At 38.8% G+C, this 23,838-nt stretch overlaps 2 protein-coding genes across 10 annotated transcripts in view; both read left to right on the top strand.

The window, feature by feature from the left end:
* Positions 1-4,226, top strand: part of FABP7 (fatty acid binding protein 7) — a 159,912-nt gene extending 155,686 nt beyond the window's left edge. For all 4 annotated transcript variants that reach the window (XM_082406290.1, XM_082406289.1, XM_082406288.1 and 1 more), the window contains one exon: positions 679-4,226. In XM_082406290.1, the coding sequence (XP_082262416.1) occupies positions 679-729 (51 nt within the window). In that variant the 3' untranslated portion in view covers positions 730-4,226. The remainder of the gene's footprint in view (positions 1-678) is intronic.
* A 608-nt stretch (positions 4,227-4,834) lies between these two features.
* Positions 4,835-23,113, top strand: SMPDL3A (sphingomyelin phosphodiesterase acid like 3A). Of its 6 annotated transcripts, none has more exons than XM_082406212.1 (8): positions 4,835-5,190; positions 10,355-10,571; positions 11,466-11,610; positions 15,928-16,024; positions 16,796-16,965; positions 17,423-17,603; positions 19,809-19,933; positions 21,904-23,113. In XM_082406212.1, the coding sequence occupies exons 1-8, from the start codon at positions 5,079-5,081 to the stop codon at positions 22,219-22,221; spliced, it is 1,365 nt and encodes a 454-aa protein (XP_082262338.1). In that variant the 5' UTR covers positions 4,835-5,078; the 3' UTR covers positions 22,222-23,113. The 6 variants fall into 6 exon arrangements, with proteins under 6 accessions (XP_082262338.1, XP_082262339.1, XP_082262340.1 ...); XM_082406213.1 differs by having other exon boundaries at positions 4,836-5,190; positions 10,358-10,571; XM_082406217.1 differs by lacking the exon at positions 4,835-5,190 and adding an exon at positions 5,280-5,453 and having other exon boundaries at positions 10,358-10,571; positions 21,904-22,534.
* The last annotated feature ends 725 nt before the right edge of the window (positions 23,114-23,838 follow it).

Here is a 23,838-nt window from a genome sequence, read left to right as displayed (position 1 = left end):
ACACTATACTCTTGGAAATCACAGGACTACATGAAAATGATGAACACTAAAAAACACTAAATTTTGTAAAGAGGATTTATAGCAATTCTTCAAGTTGGATTAGATACAAGAGCCCATGTTGCACATTATAGCCACATAACCACCAAGGTTCACATAGGCTACAACATGACAGGCAAAGCAACGAGAACGTTTGTACATTTATCTTTTCCTGCTGATTTTGGAACAAATCATTGCAAATACCATTTGTCCAAATAATTTGGGTTTCCAAAAAACTCTTCAAAATTTATCTAGATCATGAATTGTAAAGTATTATGAAAACCTACTATAAATTTTATACACTTTTTAAAGCAGATAGCTAATCTGCTCCAATTACCCTGATAATTTAAGGCAAAAGGAATTCTTTTGACCTGAATCTAGACAATCTCAGTTTTTGCCTCATATTTCTTTTAGAGACATGAATTATGTATACATGTCATTCACGAGATAAATATAAGGGTTTCTTTTCAAAAAATGAAGACTTATGAAACATTTAATGTTTCTAAATGCCATTATTCTTTTGTATAATACTTAAATCATATATATGATAATCTTTAAAATAACATAATATGATAATCTTTAAAATTTTCAGCTACTGATGTACCTGTGTAAAAAGATTTGGTTATCTTTTGAATCTTTCAGACTCTTACTTTTGGCGATGTGGTTGCCATTCGCCACTATGAGAAGGCATAGAAAACATCCTGATCTGGGGCTGGAGAAGTTCTACGATCTTTCTGTTTACCCAAGTCTCAGTGCTATACTGCTGTTACGGCACGGCCGATCACTAATTAGAAGGTTATCCTTGGTGTGGAGGTGGAAAATGATGACTTCAAAACTTGTTACTGCAAGCAATCAAAGCCATTTTTGATCTGCAGATTTATCACATTTTATAATTCCTATTAAAATTTTAAACTACTTTTTTTAAAAATAAAGAAGGGAATACATTCTACAATTTCCAGTGGAATGCAAATCAAATTGGAATAAAAATCTTACACCCATGAGAAATTTGTTGTTGTTGTTAATATCACTAATCTGGCTGGGAATTGTATATTAGAGAGTTTTAAATAAAATAGCCTTTTTTTTTATGGCATAAAGTCAGGCTGGGGAAGTTAGCACTTTGTTTAAAATACTAATTTAAAAAATAAGCAGAAGCCCAGGGAAACGTGGAACAATTTGGATTGGTACTTCTGTAGAGAATTTGGGATGGCCAGGATCCAAAGGAGCTTTGTCATGGTGGGCTGGGCTGCACAAATGACCTCTTGCTACGAGAAACAGGTAGTCTGAAGAAGCAAGCTGATATACATGAAAATGTCTTATTAAAGAGTAAATATAATCAAAATCTCATATAATCAAAATGTCATGTAATTCAAGCTTCTTATTGAAAGGTAAATAGGACCAGGGAGTGAATTTTATCCTGGACTATTGTAACCGAGTAGGACCCTATGGGGCCTTCCTGGGACAGGCCGTCCTCCATATCCTCTGCTTTAGCTCCTCTCTGAAGTACCTAGATAACAGTAGTTGATGCACATTTCATGAGTTGTTTTCCAGATGTGAAAACTCCCCACCAAATGGAAGATGTTAACTACTTGATGACCACGAGCTCATAGTCCCCAGGCCTCCTGGAGCCTAAGGACTGATAATGTGAACCCTTGTGATACAACCCTGTTACCTCACCATCAGTGAGTCAGAGAATTGTGCATGAGCTGATCACATAGCCTGCGACCCCACCTCCCTCACCTGGCTTTTAAAAATGTTTGGCCAAACACTTCAGGGAGCTCAGGGCTTTTAGGGCAGAAGCCACCTGTCTCCTCGTATGGCCCTGCAATAAACCTTTCTCTGCTCCAGACTCTGACGTTTCAGTTTGTTTGGCCTCATTGTGCATTGGGCACACGAACTTGTGCTAACACTATAAAGATGTATCTCCAGACAAGTACACTGAGCTGAATAAAGTCTATAAGTGCTAAAATGGATAAAATGGAGTGTGCAGAGGGCATTGTGTGTGTGTGTGCCAGTGTGTGTGTGTGGTGGTGGGGAAGCAGGGGTGTGCCAGGTTGGTGGAACTGAGTTAACCAAAAGAAAGTAAATATCTGTTTATGACTGGCTAAGATTTGCATTTGTAAAGTACAAATATTATATCATATTTCACTGTTTATCAGACGATTTTTGTACATGTTCTCAAACCCACAATGTGAAGCAGGTAAGGCAGATATTATTATTTTTACTTTGCCGATGAGGAAACTGAAGATTCGATTAACATGTGCAAGCTCTCTTGACTAGTGAATAATACTGAGAACTGCAAACCTTGCAATCTTCCCGCTTATTTCCTCTCAAAAATTAATATTTCAGCTAAATTTTCTTCTGAAACAAAAATGTAAGATTTTATTTTCCCTGAATTACTCCTTAGGAAAACTTTCCTGTTAGCCTCTGTGAAGGCTGGTGCGTGGGGCAGGGAACGAGTAAATATTTTTCAGGACAAACATTCAGTATTCATTTTTAATCAACCCAATATTTTCAGTAAGTTTCTATAAGTTAATTCAAGGTCCAATTAACTTACAGATATAAGTATGAGGAAACTTCCCTTAACTTACACAGTTCAACACAATGATACTATTACCTGACTATTGTATTACTTTAACTACTGCAGTAAAGAGTAGAAAAGATCTAAAGTGCAGCTATAGGATTTAACACGTGAATGTACAATTATTACTGAATGTCAGGATAAGATGGTCTAGATCAGGTTACCATTACTAAAACTAGAGTCTACCTTTGTCTTTAAAAGCATGAAACAGAACATAGAGAGGGTGTTTGCTCCAATAGCTCTGAAAACCTTCATCTCTGCTTCTGGAGGAAGACTGCTTTCTCTTGGTGATTTCAGCCTATGCTCTGATAGAAGCACGGCTCTGGCCTCTCTATTCTTAAAGATACAAGGGCAAGGACAGGGATTTAGCTTCATCTCATTATAATTAGGTCAAATAACATCCTGGCATTCATTTCCATAACAACTGTCTGAAAAATAGAAAAGTTTTGGGATGGCCTAGTGGGAAGCAAAGTTACACTGGGTTAAAAGCTCAAGAGTTGCAGCGGTAGATCAAATGCAGTTTTCTAGGAAGATAAATAACAAGGATATTTACTTCCTAAATGTTTACAAGGTAGTTACAAATCATTTTCCTTCAAGCTATATTCTATCTCATACAGTAACCTGCCAAGGTACTAACTTTTCTGGTTTGCCTTTTTAAAAATTTTTCAACGCATTTGAAAAGGAAAAACTACTAAGCCCAAAGGCAATTTGACCAACTGGCCCTGGAAGAACACCTCTGAAATTCCAAGATCTCATAGATACTAACCATGCTAAAGGCTGTCTTGTGAAATCCAATCATGAACCACTTTGTCACTGGTGCTGTCTCTCACCCAGATACACACACTCACAACAAATTACACCTACACCTGGAACATGGGGACCTACAAATACATGCCCAGGTGTGAGGTGTACACCCAGAGATGGTAAGGCACTGTAGCTTTGTGCTCCTCAGAGAGAGGGTATAAAGGAAAACAAAAGAAAGCAGAGGGAGTCGAAGGGAGGATAGTGTTTCTACCCATTAACTCAATATATTGCCTTTTTAAAATTGCAAGCATTTCTTAGGTTTCAAAATGTGTACGTCATATTTCATGCTTACTTAAGAAGAATTATTTCACAATTTACTTCCAGTAAAGCTGATTGAAAATTGGCAAAAGAAAAAGAGTGAGAATTGCTATTTTTACAATTTTTAAAAATCCTTTTTCTATCTTTCAAAATGCTTGCCCTAGAAACATGCAAGTTATTTTGCTGTCCTTAAAGTTGTTCTCTCACATCCATTTCCCTTTTTCTTTTTAATCCTGCTCCATTTTCCTCCACACTCTTGAGGTTGTGGACTGAGAAACTCCAAGGACAATTTTTTCCACAATAGGAAAGCACTTTGGTTCTCCAAAGGCTTTTGATTCATCCTAAAGCTGAAGCAGAACTTGAACAGCCCTGGCAGCATATGAAGCAGAAAATGGAGGCACCCTAACTCCCATTTCAAAGCCCGTTTCATGAGACACTTTCCCATTAAATTACACAGCATACAAAATAAGGTTTTCTCTGTTGGGAAACAAATACACTTTACAACATCTTTTATGAGGTTAGTAATTCTGGAGGGTTTTTTCTCCTTCAAAGGAATTCCACGCCCTACAAATTTAAACTACATGTTCCCTTATCTTAAAGAAGTCAGCATCCTCATAAATGGTACTAGAAGGACCACAGAACCCAACGAAGTTTGGGGATCTTGGCTCCTTTGTCAGACTGAGTATCTTCAAAAATTCCTTGAAGAGTAAAACCAACCAGTTCTATGATTTTCGTATATCTCTGGAATGCATAGAATATGGTTCTGAGACATTGTTCTCAGTTGCAAAAACAAAGGAAAAAAGCCAAACGAATAAAAAACTGAAACCTAGTGTTTCTGAGCAGTGGTTCTCAAACATCACCATCACTTAGCGTCACGTAGAGGACTTATACACATAAACGACTAGGCTTCACCCTCAGAGTTTGTGGCTCAGTAGGTCCCGGGCCGGCCTGGGAATTTTGCCTTCTAACTAGACTTCCCAGGTAGTGCTGACACTGCTGGTCGAGGGACCACACTCAGATCCACTGTATCCCAAATCTCTGCTGACCTAGTTCAAATCGAGACACTTCGAGGTTCTCTGCATCACTTCTGCAGAGGAGCCCCACGCGCTCAGGGTCAGGTGGCACTTAGGGAAGATGATCTGCGAGGGATTGCTGCAAGCGCATTCCTTCCCAGGCCAGTCACTGACGCTGAGACACAAAAAACAACGGGAAAAGCCGGATAAGCGCTAGACAGCTGTTGAAGGTCAACTGAACCTACTCATTAAGGACTCTACCCTCTCACGTGACCACTGGGCGTCAACCCCCGCAGAGGTCTTCTTCCTCCTCCCCAGCCCCGGGCCCGACGGTCGTGTGGAGCCCCGGGACAGCAATAGGTCTCCCAGGCCCGTGGCCGCGGCCCGCGATGGCGCTGCTGGGCGCGCTCGTCTGCTGCCTGCTGCCTGCCTGGCACTGCCGCCCCGGCCTCGGACTGCCTCTGGCTCCCGCTGGCGGCCCGAGTCCCAGTCCGGCGGTGGGTGAGTCGTCTGTACCCTTTTCCTCCCCGGAGCTGCGCAGGAGCGGCGGCCAGAGCGCCTGCGCAGAGCCGAGAAAAGTGCTTGTGGGCAGCAGTGGCCCCGGCCAAGGCTCTGGGCTGCGACTGCCCCTGCGGGGCGCGGGGAGGGCGAGGGCGACGGAAGGACACGAGCGCCAGCTCGGCTCGGCGGGGAGGCCGGGACTGGCTGCGGACAGCGGGGGGCGCTGCTCCTCCCGTGCAGTTGTTTTTGCTTTGTGTCTCCAGGTGTGTTTTGTGCCCGGGGGAAAGGAAGGAAAAACTGGGTGTCTCAAGGGAAAAAGAAGCTGGGGGCTGGATGTCCCGCATTTCCAGAGGCCCCGAATCTGCCCAGAGCGGAGGGGGAGCTGCGGGGTTTCGGCGTCTCAGCAGTGTAAATTTCAGTGGGACTGTTTATTCTGTCCTGCGCGTCAAGTCTGGTGGCCTTTTCTTCCCACTCCTCCAACCTCAGCGCGGTTGCAGCCCTGGCGCTCCGCGCTCGTCAGTCTACGTTAGAACGCACGGGGCCTTCACTTTACCTGGACGCCCCTGGGCTCCCCGCGGGCAGGGCCGATGTTAATTCATTCCCAGCGCTTAGCCCAGCGCCTGTACAGAAGTGGTTCTCAAAGTGGGGTCCGGCCCCAGGAGCACCAGCATCGCTTAAACGCGTTAAAAATGCAAGTTTTTAGCCCCACCCCAGACCTGCCAAATACGAAACTCTCGGATAATTGAGCCCCAACGATCTGTTTAACAAATCGTCCAGGTGATTGTGATAGACGCTAGAGTCTGAGAACCACTGGTCCAGAATGGATAACCTTTGGATGAGAGATTTTTTTTAAATTATTTTTTTGTATAAATTTATTTATTTATTTATTTTAGCTGTGTTGGGTCTTCGTTTCTGTGCAAGGGCTTTCTCTAGTTGCAGCAAGTGAGGGCCACTCTTCATTGCGGTGAGCGGGCCTTTCACCGTCGCGGCCTCTCTTGTTGCGGAACACAGGCTCCAGACGCGCAGGCTCAGTAATTGTGGCTCACGGGCCCAGTTGCTCTGCGGCATGTGGGATCTTCCCAGACCAGGGCTCGAACCCGTGTCCCCTGCATTGGCAGGCAGATTCTCAACCACTGTGCCACCAGGGAAGCCCGGGATGAGAGATTTTGTGATGCCACCTGAGCCTTCAGTGTTAAAAGGTCAAGGTACCCACCCTCACCTCCCTGACTCAACTTTAAACATAATTGCTTTGTTATCTAGAGGGGGCGAAATGGGATGGGTGGAGTTGTGTTCTGTGGTTTGGGCACAGCTGTCTCTGAAACAGCTTAGCATTTGGCGCTGAAACCTCCTCTCTTCTCTGTCACTTTACTCTCACATGATTTCGGAAATGCTCTGGGCAAAAAATGCCTCCTGTGTGTTCAAGAGCTAAGTCCTCATGACTCAGCTGTCAGGCAGTTGAAAGCAAGAACTGTCAATCTGGTTTCCCAACTGTCAGTGGTAACAAGAAATTGTCCTCAAATACTTATGCATGCTGCTGGCTTCTGCTTTCATTAAAGCTGTATTTCTTTAATTATGTGGCTGTTTAGGATTTTGAGATAAAATGTCCTAGAATGCAGGAGGCCAACCCATGGCAAATGCGCCTTTTGCTTTTAAGGATCTGATTGCTGAAGGCCTCAATGACAGCTTTCTGGGGTCTAGTGAGTCTCCACTTCACACCGCCCTGTTTCTGTAGGGAAGCTACACCTGGGGGAGAGAGAGGGAGAGGGGAAACCAAGGTTCAAAGACCTGCTGAAGTGTCCATTCAGCAGGTTCACATTGGATATATTAATTTATATGCTTTCCACTTGATGTGACCTTCCCTCTCCCCCTGATCCCACCCCAAATGCTAGGACTTCTTTACACCGTGGTGTGTGTGTGTGTGTGTGTGTGTGTGTGTGCAAATTCCCGGTCTCAGCGCTCTGTCCTGTCAAGTCCCAGTGGTCAGAGGACAACAGCCCAGGGAGACTTCACCTGGTTGTGTTTGGCCACAATTTTTTAGATTTAGGTAAGTCAGGACCTGATGGAGTATTTGGTAGGAACTGACATTATAAACAAATAAACAAAAACACCTATTTTAAACAACAACCATATGTCCAAACATCTGAATTATGATATACTAGCTTCTTTGGGATACATTATCCCAAAGATAAGATTGTTTTGAGCATTTATCTAGATATGTTTACAACACACACACATATACACATATACATATGTGGGAATCTTTTTAAAGATTATCTGCAGAACAAGAAAGCAATTGTTGTGTAGTGAAAAGAACATTGGACTGCGAACCAGAGAATCTGAACTGAAGTGTGGGCTCTGCCACAGGCCAGGTCTCTGGCCTTGGACACACACACACACACACACACTCACAGCATTTTGTATAAATTTCATTAGAGGTTGGAGGTGAGGCCTCCAGCGGTTCATTATTCATAAATCCCAGGTTAAGAACCTGTCAGGGCTCCATTCTTGGCTTCTATTTAAAGACACCCTTCAGTGCACCTAAATAATTATTCCTCACTTATCTGTCTAGCAATCCAATGTAGTGGAAAGGGCGCTAGACTGCAAGTCTGGAGAGACTGGTTCCATTTCAGCTTTCATTACTGAGTCACCATGTGATATTGAGGAAATTCTGAATCTGCCTGTGCCTAATTAAAGAATGTTTGTTGAGGACCTATTATAGGTCAGACGTATTCTAGATGCTGGGGATATATAAATCCAGGTAATAAGTTACATCAGAGGAATGTGTCCTTAATGTGTTTCCAGTTTTGTTTTACAAAGTTTAATATATTAATAATTTCATGTCCCTTACTTGTCACAGTATCCCCTATAGGTGTAGCTGTTATCTATCTTACATGAGGCAAGTGAGACGGAAGGACTTATTTTTTCTGGAAGGACATTTGAATGTGAGCACGCACAGAGAGGTACTGTGTGCAGTGCTTAAGAGCCGTGTGGACTCTGGAGTCAGATTTCCTGAATTGCTGTCTTGGTTCTGCTGCATATGACATATGTGACTTGCACTTAATTTCTGAGTGCTGCAGTTCCTTACCTGTAAAATGGAAATAATGGTCAGTTAATACACGTAAAGCGTAAGAAACAGCATTAAACTTACAGTAAGTACTCAGTACATTTCAGCTATTACTTGGAAATGAGGAAATTCAATCTCAGATGCAAGTTTGACATTACAAATGAATAACAACGTAACTAATGTTGAGCTTACCAGATGCCAGCCTCTTTCCGCTACTAAGTCACTTAACCCTCATTCAGTAGACAATATTATTCCCATTTTACAGATGAAACAGGCCGAGATCATACAACTAGATTAGGAAGAAGAGCTTGGATTTGAAGTAAGGCGGTCTGATTCCGGAACCCCCATCCTTAACCATAACACTATGCTGTTCTGTGTGTAGTTTACTACATACCTTAACATTCTATGAATAATAATATACATATTTACATACAATAGAGATGCAGTATATATTTATACCCCAAGGAAGGGCAACCACCAGGATGATTCTGAGCTGTCTGCCAAACCACTTTATGTGCTGGGTAAAGTATGTCCAAGCTGGAAAAAGAGTTGGAGTACTTTCTGCATTATGGAATAAAATAAATTACTCTTGGCAAATGTTTTCAAATTGGGGCTGAAGACCAAGTAATTGACCATAAAGACTATTTAATGACTACTTTGTTCTGGATCTTCTGTCTACCACTTCTTAACTGTGAACTTAAATGTGTTATAAAATTACAACAACTTTGCGAAGAAATAACATCCTAAATATAATACACCCTTTCCACCTTAAGTTAACTGCTTTCAATTTTCTACTTTATTATCCAGCTTTGGGTTTTATCCAAGTGTTTGCTCAGGTGCATACTTAGCTTTTATCATACTTAGCTTTTGTCATTTGTATAGATAAAAGTTTGCATTCTACTTATTTGCTCCATGCTTCTGGTGTAGTACTGCTGCTATGTCACTTCTGATGTTTCCTATTGTAAATGAGTCCTAATCAGAGTGAGCTCCAAATTCAAAGTGTGAAAAAGTCTCAATATTAAAACAGTTTATTGGTTGCATATGAGAAGGGAGCAAAATCACTGAAGATATATGTAAATTAAGTATAAACAAACTTGAGGGCCCTTCAAAATGAGGGGTCAGATTTTGTCTCTGCCCTTTATTAAGCTGTATATACTAGAGCAAATTTTCTAACTGATCCAGCATTAATTTCTCAACTCTAAAATGAGAACAGTGATTCCTACTTCAGAGAGTAGTTTTGAGAATGAAATGACACAGTATATTTAAATTGCTTATCACAATGTCTGGCACATAGTAAATACTTAATAAAGAGAGATACTACTATGATTAACCTGTGTTTCCTTCAGTGAAGGAATCTTTCTCAAGATGACTTCCAATCAGGGGTGCTATCAAGTGGGTCTTGGGCTTCTCCCTGAAAACCCAGTGGGAACATCTTCTTTAACAAATGCTTCCCTTAATATTATAAACATCTTATACAAGTGTATGATAGAAGATGTTCCTCTGTTAAATAGCTTTTAAGAACCTCTGGCAGTGGCTATTTTTGGCTGAAAGCTAAACTGAAGACTCTTTTTTCATTAATGTTGAGAGGCAAGGTTTTACAAGAAATTAGGAGTGAGATTTTTTAGTTACAAGTTCTGCAATCTATTCACTGTGTGACCCTAACAAAACACATCCTATTTTTTGTCCATTTTTCTACAAGAAGAAAATAAATAAATTCTAAAACCTTAAATTCTACAAGGAAGGAGACATGCTGGTAAGATACAATATGGGATTATTATTGACTTCCCAGAAGGATGTCTCCATGTATATCACTATGCAAACTTATGTTTGTCATGTAGTCTTTGTTAAGTAGTCATGCTGTGAGTGACTTCATCAGTTCTGATGTGTGTAAATAGTAAATTCTAGTAAAGTCTTCCTATTGTCTTTAGAATCCTTATTTCTGACAGGGAAAGAGTGTATTTAACTTCAGGGCATATGAATATTTAAATTACTAAGGCTTTCTTCTATCACAGGGTGGAGCAACAATCTCGTCTTACTGTAAATATTGGTATGGGAATTCCAGAAGAGAAGTAGATTTAACAGCATGTATTTTCTCATCAGCAGGACAGTTTTGGCATGTGACTGACTTACACTTAGACCCTACTTACCACATCACAGATGACCACACAAAAGTGTGTGCTTCCTCGAAAGGTGCAAATGCCTCCAATCCTGGCCCTTTTGGAGATGTTCTATGTGATTCTCCTTATCACCTCATTTTGTCAGCATTTGATTTTATTAAAAATTCAGGACAGGAAGCATCTTTTATGATATGGACAGGGTGAGTGATTATATAAATACCCTTAGTTACTCAGTATGTATCTACAGTGTCCTAAGCTTCATTAGAATGCTGAATTTCATAAGAATATATATTACGTTTTAAGAATTCTTGGGGTTTAAAAAAATACTAGATCAAATTAATCCACATTATTAGGGATAAGAAAAACTTTAAAAGACCCAGTTTTGTTTGTTTGTTTAGAATGCAGGCTCTAGAAATATGTCCATGTTAACTAAGAGATGAAGCCATAAACAGCATATTTGTGTCAGTGTCTTGAGGTGTTTATTAATGTGATAATAGGTCTTGATTAAATAATCCAAAAAAAAAGGCAACAATGGGAGTTAACCTGTGATAGTGATTTTGCAAACATCATTTTCTGGTGGTGTAATTAACGAATTCCATCCATCATGACAGAGTGAAGAGGCCTAATATTTCCTGGACCTGCAATAATGACAGTGGCACTGTTTTAATTTATACATTGTAACTCATTTAATCTTCACAATAGATATTATTATTCCCACTTTACAGATAAGGAAATGAAGGCACTGAGTATCTAAGTAACTTGCCCAAGTGCACACAGCTAGTAAATGGCAAACCTGGCACTTTTGGCCCTGGAATCTGTGCTTTTAATTGCTAAAAATTTTTGCCTCTTATAAATCTTCAGTCAGGCAGTGAAATAGACTGAGATTTCCAGTTTATCTTTTGTATTTCACAAATTTTCTTTTTTATAGGCTTCTCTGTGGGGCAAAGGTAAATGAAGAGTAGTTTATCAACTCTTTATCATCTGTTGATTTATAGTGGCATTTGACAATGACAATACAACAAGGCGTTACACGGGAGTCTAGTGACTTTTTATAGAAACTGATTTTGTTCTCTACGATTCTGTCTCCTTTTCAGGGATAGCCCACCTCATGTTCCGGTGCGTGAACTCTCAACAGACACGGTCATAAATGTGATTGCTAATATGACAACCACAATGCAGAGTCTCTTTCCAAATCTCCAGGTTTTCCCTGCACTGGGTAATCATGACTATTGGCCACAGGTAAATTTGACCACAGCTTCTAGAAATGCTTAAAGGATTTTTTTCCATCAGTAGTGTCAAAATTATGCTGATAACTAGCTGATAGTAGGGCATGGGAGGGGCGCTCACGGAGGTGGAGTTTGCTCTTAATGCTAACCATGGAGGAGGGCAAGACAAGTGCTTTGGGGACTTGAAAGGGACTCCTAATAGTTCATAAAAAGTTATATCCATAGTGAGATTTTGGAATCAAATTACCTAGTTTGTGAGTTATTAATTCTTGATTTCTTTTGTATTCTTCCTCAGTTTCTCCTTTCTTTTGAATAATTTTGTTCATTTGAATTTCCATGTTCAGGTTAGCAAAAACGGTTAATGTTGACCAACGTTTACATTTTTCAGAATTTCTATTAGGCATAGTATAAGCTACCCATACTCTGATCTAAGCTGGATTGTGATTAAAAACAAAAGCATAGCAAATCATCATAAGAACCAAAAAGGGAGGTCCATGTTCAAGATGTGGTTCAAGGCAGAGAGCATGTTCAGAATATTTTTACTGCCTGATACGGCCCAGCCTTCAACCTATTAGAGTGGCTGTTTATTAAACAGCCTGTGCGTAACACAATCGGATAGCAGCCCTGGTTACAGGGATCTGCTATAGCAGTGTAGAATCTTAGATTTGTTCAAATTCAAGAGATCTTAGAGATTGTTGTTTAGTTCAGGGCTTGGCAAACTAGGGCCTGTGGTCCAAATGCAGTCTGACACTGGTTTTTGTAAATAAAGTTTTGCTGGAACACAGCCATGGCTGTGCTTTCTGTTTTGCCTGTGGCTGCTTGTGTACTGTAACAGCAGAGTAGAATAGTTGCCACATTGACTATATGGCCCACAAGCCTAAAGTAATATTAAGTTTTTGACCCTTCATAGAAAAAGTTTGCTGACCCCTTGTCTAGATCAACTCTTCATTTTACCAAAGAGAAAACTGAGGCCCAGAAATGTTAAGTTGCTTGTTCCAGTGCTCACAATCACTTAGTGGGAGAACCCACATCCTGGATCTTTTGTGTTCAGTTAAACAAACATCCTTTCACACATCCTTTATTCTTGCCAGACTAACATATCAATATTTCCTAAACATTATATTTACTTTCATGCCTTTCTTTGTCTACATTTTTCTTTTGGTTTAGCATATCTTTTCCATCTCATGTCAAAAGGCTGCTTAATGAGGGTTTTGATTATAATAGTTAATTAATGTGAATAATGTGACTTTGAAAAGTTGCACTCTATGATGAGCTTAAGTTTCAAGTGACTTCTTGAGCCCGGCCTCCTGTCTTGAGATGAACAACATGGGAGTCTGCGAGTTGGCCTTTCAACCAGTGGTCAGCTTTTGTTACTGTTGAGATGTTAGACCACACAGGGCAGAGGCTTGGGAATGGGCAATCTCCAGGAATCAGAGGTTACACACATTGTTTTTATATGCTTTAGGTGACAGGCAGACTGTTGTAATGGAAAACATGTAGGGTTTAGAGTCACATTCACTAGAAGTTAAAAACCTGTCCTGTCCTGCTTCTAATAGCTTGAGCAACTTGGATAATGCACATAATTATCCCTGATCATTTGTAAACAAGAGCAATAATACCTACTTTGCAAAGTTTTGGGGAGAATTACTGACACTATATGGAAAGGGCATAGTTTCTTACCTGGCACATAATAAGCCCTCAGTAAGTGTAGTGGTGGTTTTGTAGCATGAAGCAGTGACATGGGACACATGTTTCCTAACTCCTCTGAGGATTGGTTTTATTTTACTTTTATCTCTGCCTTCTTTTTGCAAAGCCAAATCTTATAATAATTCAAAGATATAGATGCTATCCAACGTCTAAAATATATCCGATTATATGTACAGCTAGGATAAACTGGCAGCCTTTATACCTCAAACAGTTAATTTTTTTCTCTTCCTAGCTTATGACCTTATATCTGAAAACCTTCTATTATTCTACTGCCATCCTTCCATCCCAGTTTCAGGAAGGTCAGATGTAACATGAAAGCCCTACAACAAATTCTCCTTGAGACTTCTCATATCTGAGATCAAATTCCGGTGAATGTTAGTAACAAATAAATCAGATGTGTTATTTCTCCACTAAACCCCCATAAACATGTACTTAAACATAGCTACATAAACATACAAATACAGATGCAAATTCCCACCCATTACATCAGAAGTAGATATTTGTGTGGACAGCCCAGGGATTTCTTTCCATTTCCACTCAAGGAAGCAGTCTGGGCCAGGGTCCTCAGGTACTCATACACTGGCAAGGCTGGTGCCACCAAACTGATGAGTGGGTCACTTCCCATTGTGCAATAGATAACTGGATGTAAGAGTGATGGTAGAAAGACCTGGGATTTAGACTCAGCTCTGGGACTGACCAGCGCTCCCTGGATAAATCACTTAACTTCTCTGGTGCTCATATTTTTCATACTTAAAATAGAAAAATCTAGAGCAATGTTTATAAAATTTTGATTCTACATGACCATACCAGTATCTTGGCATCCATCCCAATATAAACAAATGGCTAAGATATTAGGTTTTTGATGATGATGATGATTACCAATTTTTAATCAGAATTTAGATTGGCCTAAGCCATTGTGTAATTTTCAGACAGATGACTCTGCTGACACAAATTGACAATATCCTTTGGATAATCAGTTTCAGTTAAAAGAAGTCATTTGCTTATTACTTGCCTTGAATATATTTGTATTTTCATTATGTATTAGGCACATGTATTAGGAACTGATGTGACTTGGGTGTCATCTTAAAAAAAAAAAAACTAAGAATTTTAATTAATGATGACAGGGAAACTCCTTTAAGAAATAAGTCTATGTTACCAATATAGAGAAGGAAATGAAAAGAGTGAAGAAGATGGCTTCAGTTTTTTAAATATAATTTTTTGAAACAAAAAATAGGAATAATTACCCAATTTCACAAATGATTTCTGGGTTTTTATTCAGTATGTACTTTCTTGAAGTTTTTTTTCTTCCCTAGAGCTTATGTCACCATAAAGATACTTTATTATAATATGATAAAATAGGATGATAAAAATACGGTATAATGTATTATACATATATTATTTAAAAAATCAGAACGTTATGATTTAGGCTGACATAAAGAGACTTCAAATCAAAAACATGTTTTTCTCTTTCTAACTTACTTCACTCTGTATGACAGACTCTAGGTCCATCCACCTCACTACAAATAACTCAATTTCGTTTCCTTTTATGGCTGAGTATTATTCCGTTGTATATATGTGCCACATCTTCTTTACCCATTCATCTGTTGATGGACACTTAGGTTGGTTGCATGTCCTGGCTATTGTAAATAGAGCTGCAATGAACATTGTGGTACATGACTCTTTTTGAATTATGGTTTTCTCAGGGTATATGCCCAGTAGTGGGATTGCTGGGTCACATGGTAGTTCTATTCTTAGTTTTTTAAGGAACCTTCATACTGTTTTCCATAGTGGTTGTATCAATTTACATTCCCACCAACAGTGCAGGAGGGTTCCCTTTTCACCACACACTTATAGCACAGGGAGCTCTACTCAGTGCTCTGTGGTGACCTGAATGAGAAGGAAATCTAAATAAGAGAGGATATATGTATACGTACAACTGATTCACTTTGCTGTACAACAGAAACTAACACAACACTGTAAAGCAACTATATACTCCAATAAAACAAACAAACAAAGAAAAAATCAAAAACATGTGGTTATAAGTCTTCATTCAAGAAGCTGAAAAGCTTTATACTAGTATTAACATTTCAGAGGACTTTGTTTAATTCTGAAATCCATCTCCTAGGCATGCTACACCAGGTCCTACATATTCAGGCTCAAATCTGCCTTCAGTGTCTCTATAATAAGCATATTCTCACATCCATTCTATACCCCGGTCACGCTGAAACAAGGGCTTGTTTCTGTATATGGCACTGTGTTGGTGTCTGGGCCATTATTTTTGCTTCGATTCCCTTTCTTGTCAACTTGATGAAATCATTATTCAAGTTCTGGTTCAAATGCTCTTTTCACTCTCCCTGCTGACTCTCTGGGCTAGACTTGATTGTTCTTGCTTTTCCACTCCCAGAGCCCTTGTAGTGGTGCCTAGCACATTGTCTTATAGATGATTGGTTGCATTTTGTCCTCCATCTCCCCAATTAAGTTATAAATCCTTGAAAATTAAGTCTTTCTAGTATTCCTGCATCTCCAGATGCCTAACATAGCAGTAACTGCTCAAGTGATATTTAAATTAATCCATCCATATATCTTTAGAGTTTCAATGGTGGATTATATTGTTTGTGGCCAGGATCAACTGCCTATATTCACCAGCAAGGTGTACAATGCAGTAGCAAGCCTCTGGAAGCCATGGCTGGATGAAGAAGCTATTAGTACTCTAAGGAAAGGTAAGTGAAAGATTTACTCATCCCTATTTTATCTCTATTTTTTATCTCAGTTCATGTTGTTTAGACTTAGATCTTTAATATTTGCTTGGGTGTACCAATTCTGCAGAGTCTCTGTGCCCAGTTTTTCTGGAGGCCTTATCATGTTTGAAAGCCGGGGAGTGGCATGGATGGTGAGTGGGCCCAGGGTGAAGAAAACAGGGGCAAGGTCCCAGTGGCTGAAAGTGCCATGGCAGCAGGGTGTTCTGTCACCACTTGTTCACAGGTGTGAGTGGGGTTATACCTTTAAGCCTCGTCTCACCTGAGATTGTAGCAGCTCTGGTTTATCTGACATTTCTTCCTCAGTATTCTCTGGCAAGATCCATGTGTGTTCCCATTCTTTGGATTTTCGATTTCACAATATCTCTTATCTTAATTCCCCAAACATACAAAAGTAGAAGTTGATGTATTAATCTTTCTTTTATAAAATTCAGTACCTCATTGTCTAGTGCCAAAACATTTAGTTATCTTTTCATGTGAATGTTGGATACAACTGTTGTTACCTCAATTTGTGGAAGTGGCAGCATTGGACTTGACACATAGTAGTTTTCCAATAAATGTTTGTTAAATCTGATCCTTATCCAATGACAGCCTATGTATGTGCAAACTAAAGAATAAGAAATAAGTATAACCTGCCTAAATGGCTTGAAAACCTTTATTAAGATTTTGCTTTCACAGTGTCTATGTATCTGTGTGTGTATTATTCTAGAATGTGTTTCAAATTTGTTTTTATAGGTGGCTTTTATTCACAGAAAGTTTCAACTAATCTGAACCTTAGGATCATCAGTCTCAACACAAACTTATACTATGGCCCAAATATCGTGACCCTAAATAAGACTGACCCAGCAAATCAGTTTGAATGGCTAGAAAATACACTGAACATCTGTCAGCAAAATAAGGAGAAGGTAGATGCCGTAGACTAACATCATCATGGGATAAACAGAGGGTTAAACTTGTATACTTATTAGACTTGAGTGGGGTCAGGTATTAATAAAAGAATTAAAATTTAAAGATGTTCTTACATGAAACACTTTGTGATTTGCCTCTGCTGTTGTTGCTTGTTTTATTTTGCTTTTAATGCTCTGGGGATTGGTTGACATCTGTTGATATTTTTTAAAAAATTTTGAGCAAAGTCACAGTTACCTTACATCATAAACCATGTAGTTCAAATAAACAAGTGCAAATATAGGGCCATTAATAGTTTCATAATTTCATCTTTTTTTGGTAAATAAATAGGAGAAATGGTATATTTGCTTTCTAAAATTTAATTAATATACTTTCAATCTTGGGTATCTAAATCATTTTGTTGTGAAAAATGTGCAAAAAGAGTCTCATCAGTCCTCTTTGTGTTTCTTTCTCCAGGTGTACATCGTAGCTCATGTTCCAGTGGGGTACCTGCCTTATTCAAGGAGCATGACGGCAATGAGAGAATACTATAATGAGAAATTGATAGATATTTTTAGAAAATACAGTAACATCATTGCAGGACAATTTTATGGACACACTCACAGAGATAGTATTATGGTTCTTTCAGATAAAAAAGGTAATATAACATTCTATTTGCATCTCCTCAGTCCAAGATGCTAGAGCAAAATAGTGAATATCCATTACTTTTTACTGATCCAGTAAATTAAAAGTTTTATTAGATCTACCTGCCAGCACCTGCTTTTTCTCAGTACCCTCTGTGAGTGATGGCAACTGTCCAAATCATATTTAGTCCTGCCACTGGGTTTCTTCCTTTTAGCTCCACAAGGCCATCGTCATTTGACTGCTGTTGACACAAAAGCCTCTGAAACCCTCAGTTCGCTCAAATGTTCTATTAGGTCCTCGAGTTTAGAGAATCACTCTTTTTTATTTACCTGCTAGACTCAAGTTTCCTTTGATATGACTAGATTTACTTCTCAGAATTTAAAGAGCAAAGCACAATTTACTGTTGGTTTAAAATAAATTAAGCTCCTACTTTTAAGTGCTTATCGACATTGTCATCTACTCAGCATTAAAAGAAAAAAAAATAGAAGAAGCTCTAGCATTAAATTAGACAACGATTATCTATTTTTTTTTATTAATTTATTTATTTATGGCTGTGTTAGGTCTTCATTTCTGTGCGAGGGCTTTCTCTAGTTGTGGCAAGTGGGGGCCACTCTTCATCGCGGTGCGTGGGCCTCTCACTATTGTGGCCTCTCTTGTTGCGGAGCACAGGCTCCAGACGCACAGGCTCAGCAATTGCGGCTCACGAGCCCAGCTGCTCCGTGGCATGTGGGATCTTCCCAGACCAGGGCTCGAACCCGTGTCCCCTGCATTGGCAGGCAGATTCTCAACCACTGCGCCACCAGGGAAGCCCAACAATTATCTATTTTTAAAGATAATTTCTGGGCTTCCCTGGTGGTGCAGTGGTTGAGAATCTGCCTGCTAATGCAGGGGACACGGGTTCGAGCCCTGTTCTGGGAAGATCCCACATGCCGCGGAGCAACTGGGCCCGTGAGCCACAACTACTGAGCCTGCACGTTTGGAGCCTGTGCTCCACAACAACAGAAGCCGCGATGGTGAGAGGCCCGCGCACTGCGATGAAGAGTGGCCCCCGCTTGCCACAACTAGAGAAAGCCCTCGCACAGAAACGAAGACCCAACACAGCCATAAATAAATAAATAAATTTATAAGTGATATTTAAAAAAAAAAAAGCAGAAAAAAAAAGTAATTAAAGATAACTTCTGTATAAGGGCAAGAAAACTGAGAGTTAACAAAATAAGAGTTCTGATTTTTTAGCAGTCAGCCAGTAGAAAAATCAATATGTATTTTTTTTTTTTTCAGTAATTGGGGAACATTTTTCAAATGCTTTACCTTCTTCATCTAGAATGAGTGGGCTTGGTAAAAGTGACCATTTTTCAGCATTTGATAGCTTTTTGACTCAGAAATTTAGTCCTATAATACAGGTGTCCCCAACCCCTGGGCTGCGGACCGCTACCTGTCTGCAGCCTGTTAGGAACGGGGCCGCACAGAGCGAAGCTTTATCTGCTGTTCCGCATCACTCCCCATCGCTCCCATTACCGCCTGAAACATCACCCACCCCCACACCCATGGGAAAATTGCCTTCCACAAAACCGGTCCCTGGTGCCAAAATGGTTGGGGACTGCTGCTATAACAGATATGTATAAAACATGGTGACACTTAAATTCTTATTATATAATTATTGGAATATTGTTATAGGTAGAGTACAAAAAAAACTAGCTTTGTATATTCTGTGTGTGTGTACTTGTAATAAGTTGGATAGTTTTATTATGAAAAATTGCAAATATATATATAGGTAGAGAGAATTATAAAACAAACCCCCATGTACCATCACTTATATTCAATATCTATCAAGATTTTGCCACATTTATTTTATCTATGATCCTTTATTCTTTTTTTGCTGAAGTATTTGAACATAAATCTCAAACATCAAATGTATTTCAGCCCTACATGCTTCTGTATTCATTGCTAAAGTATATGGATAACTTACATAATAATAATACCATTAACTTACCTAACAAAATCAACAATAATTCTTTTAATCTCTTTCTTCATAGTAAAACTTCCCCTATTTTCTCAAAAGTGTCTCTTTACTGTTGTTTCAGATCAGGATCCATCAAGCATCACACATCATTTGGCCGTTACTTCTGTTAACTTCTTAATCTGGAATTTGTCCATATTTTTAATATAGTTAAACTCAATTATTAAAAAAAATATATTTATGTACATATATTTTGTCTAGGAAATCCAATAAATTCTTTGTTTGTGGCTCCTGCTGTTACTCCAGTGAAGAGTGTTTTAGAAAAACAGACCAACAATCCTGGTGTCAGACTATTTCAGTATGATCCTCGTGATTATAAATTACTGGTAAGTTGGTACAGTTTTAGAAGTGACCCCATATTTATGCATATCTTTGTGGTTTTCATTAGTTTAGTTGAATGTTTTCAGCGCAGCTATTGTGAATTGTACTTTATGTTGAAATCTCAGGATGTTTTTCTTCCTTTTTATATTTGGAATGTCAGCACTTTCTAAGTGTGGGTTTATGAGGTTAGCCTTTGGGGAGCTGTTTCTGTCTTCTAAGGTCTTCACATTTACTTAGATAAGGGTTTCATTGGGTAGCGCCTTGTTTGTGGACTTATATACATTTGAAACTTTTCACTACTCCATATTTGTTATTAATTACTCTTCTCCAGAACACAGCTATGAAGAAGAATGTAGGCTCTGAAACCATACTCCCTCATAAGTGGTCTTACCCTACTTCTCTGTGTCCTAGTCTATTCTCCTTAAAACCGAGATTAAAATATTACTGACTTCACTGAGTTGCTGTGAGGACTACATGAACATCTATTCTTAAAGCACTTGGAAAAATGCTTGGCTCACAGTAAGCGCTCAATAAATGTTGGCAAAATTTTTTTTGTAAAGAAAATAAATAGAGTTGGAACTTTGGAGACAAAAGTTCTCTGGAGCTGGTACATGACTCTATATATCAATTCAGCCTCAAAAGGCCAGGCATTTAGCTTATGGGTACTGCCCCTTTCAACAAATATAATTTGAAAAGAATTTCTCAATTAAAGTCTTTATTGATGTAACTGTATTTTTCTCCTAGGTAAATTTAGTAGGAGATAGATTTGTTAATCCCTAGAGCATGTTTTTACAAGAAAAGATAGGGCAGGAAAAATCTGGTTTAATCCATAAACATTAAATTAAATGAGGAGATAAAACAATTGATAAAATAGTCCAAAGGAATTTTTTAAAATTTATTTATTTATTTATTTATTTTTGGCTGCGTTGGGTCTTTGTTGCTGCACGTGGGCTTTCTCTAGTTGTGGCAAGTGGGGGCTTCTCATTGTGGTGGCTTCTCTTGTTGTGGAGCACAGTCTCTAGGTGCATGGGTTTTAGTAGTTGTGGCACGTGGGCTCAGTAGTTGTGGCTCGCAGGCTCATTAGTTGTGGCGCACAGGCTTAGTCGCTCCACGGCATGTGGGATCTTCCTGCACCAGGGCTTGAACCCGTGTCCCCTGCATTGGCAGGCGGATTCTTAACCACTGCGCCACCAGGGAAGTCCCCAAAGGAATTCTTTTACAACTATTAGTTGCCTATTTTTGGATCTGAATCTCAGATACACACACACGTGTGTGTGTGCATGTGTGTGTGTGTATACTGACATAGAAAGATGTACCTGATAGAATACTATATCATTTTTAAAAGTACAAAAGTTTGTATAGTTTAATTTCATTTTTTGAAAAAGTCAAAAAGATAGAAAATAGGTATATATATTCTAAATACTTATATTCCTTTGTACATAAAGTCTAGAACAGCACACATACACTGGAGTGCTGGTAAATGTTTAACAGCTGGTTCACCGGGCGGGGGGAAAAGTGCTTTGATTTGTAGTGTTTGCCAATTTCCATGGCATAAATACTCCCATCATGGCCAATTTCAAGCTGCCAAAGTGATACCAACTAACTTGCAAGATGCCTGAAAATTTGACAGTCAGCATTTGTGGGCTGGTACAAGCCACCTCCTGCATATGACTGATTTATATACAACTATTAGCAGTGGTTACTTCTGAGGTGTGTGAATCGAAGACTTTTTATTTTGTAAATCCCTCTGTATAGTTGGATTATTTTCTATTACGTTCTTTCATTATTTTTTAAATGAAAAAATATATAGATTTTTCTATCAGGACTCTTTTTCTTTAAAAGCAATGCCCACTTCTTAAAATGACTATACTTTAAATTAAGAATGTCACATAAATCCTAATAAGAACTCTTCTTGATATGCAGTACTTCATATGCCAAAAAACGAACCAGGCTTTGTTACTCTTTTTAACTATAGGATGTGCTGCAGTATTACTTGAACCTGACAGATGCTAATCTAAAGGGAAAATCTAATTGGAAGCTGGAGTATAACCTGACCCAGGCCTATGACATTGAAGATTTGCAGCCAAAAAGTTTGTATGAATTAGCTAAACAATTTGCAATCTTAGACAGTAAACAGTTTATAAAATACTACAATTACTTCTTTGTGAGTTATGACAGTAGGGTAATTTGTGATGGGAAATGTAAGGCCTTTCAGATTTGTGCAATTATGAATCTTGATGTTATTTCTTATACAGATTGCCTCAAACAATATTATATAAAGCACAATCCGTAGTATTTTACAGTCTGTACTCATAGAAAATGTATCATTGCTCTGTTTCTGAGATCAGTTTGTGACAATTGTTATGCCAAACTTTGTGAGTTACTGAGTGGGCAGGAAGAATTCCTGTCTTTGCTTTTTTATGATGCCCAAAATATAGATATTTTTAACATCCTAAATTTTTATTATATCGAATGTATCTAAACTGCCCATTACTAGAATGATGTTTGGATGTAAATACCCTATCTTCCAGTTTATATAATTACATCTAATTTATACTCTTGTTGAAATTGTCATTTATACAATAAGACAAATTACTTTTCCCTAAGTATGATGAATTCTTTTTATTATGATAATTTTCAGTCTTTTAATTCATTCTTCTGGAAACTTCATGTGTAAACTGAGGTTCAGACAGTTTTAAGTATCATGAGGTTGACACTGTTTGTGCACTATCTATACCCTTGGGAAAACACCAAGGTCACATTAGGGCCATCTCTGAGTCTATGAAACATCACGGGACATGACCTCACTAGCTGTCTTCATTCTGTGAGTGAAGGGGAGTCCTCTTTAGTACTAAGTTTTAAGAAAGAGAATGTCACAGGAGAATGGCTAAATATTTTATCAAACTTTAAAAATGCAGAAATAGTATTTGTATGTTGCTTACAGATACATGTAATAGATCCCCCAAAAGAGGTGTGTTGGTAAACATCAAATACAGGAATGTTGGAGGTTAATGAATGGGGAAGTTGATTGGGGAAAGATATATAAGGGGATTTAAATGTGTTGGTAAAGTTTTATTTCCTAGTTCAATCAATTTCCTAGTGGCTATGTTAATGTTAGCTCATTTTTCTTTATATATTTTTAAATATATTAAATACTATAGAGATCCAGCCTTTAAAGTTGATTATTTTGGCTCTTCTATGGAGAATGATTCATAATGAAAGCACGGAGACACTGGGAGGGTTTGAAGTAGTCTAGTAGAGAAGGGATTGTGGGTGGGCTGAGGTGGTGGCAGTGGAGAGAAGTAGCCCTTTTGTGATATATTTTGTAAGTAGAAGCAGCAGGATTTGTTGATGGCAAGGATGTAAGAGATAAAGTACAGAGAGAAATAAAGGATGACTGCTAGATTTTTGGCTGGAGAAACTGGTAGATGGTTGTGTTATGAGGGAGTTGGGATTACTAGAAGAGGAGAGGGCTGGTGGGGAGTGTGAGGGGCACAGAGCAACAGATTAAGAGTACTATAGTGTATTACAGCTGATACAGGCTACCCAAGAATTCCTCTAGTTCTTTAAACATTTTGCTATTCTAGTCATCTCTAAATTGAGAACTTTAGGATTTCTTTTAAAAAATAAATTAGTACCCTAAGAAAGCAGCCAAACAACTCAGACTCTACTACTATGATTGTTTCTACAATATTTAAAATTTATTAGGAATAAACATGACTTACTTATAGGAATGTAGCATCTGCCTGCCTCCCCACTGGTACTGCCTAAATCATTCTAGACAAACATCAAGGACACTTAAGGAAAGGAAAAATAGTATTAGTTCAGTTATTGATGAGCTATCTATTCTTTTGGTGGAGAATGGATTTTCTCAAGCTACAGCATCCCCTACTTGGGTTGCTTCCCCTTG

Source organism: Balaenoptera borealis (assembly GCF_965194805.1).
Source record: "Balaenoptera borealis genome assembly, chromosome: 9".
Taxonomy (NCBI): domain Eukaryota; kingdom Metazoa; phylum Chordata; class Mammalia; order Artiodactyla; family Balaenopteridae; genus Balaenoptera; species Balaenoptera borealis.
Note: the sequence above shows the minus strand (reverse complement) of the source record. Positions and strands in the feature narration are given on the sequence as shown.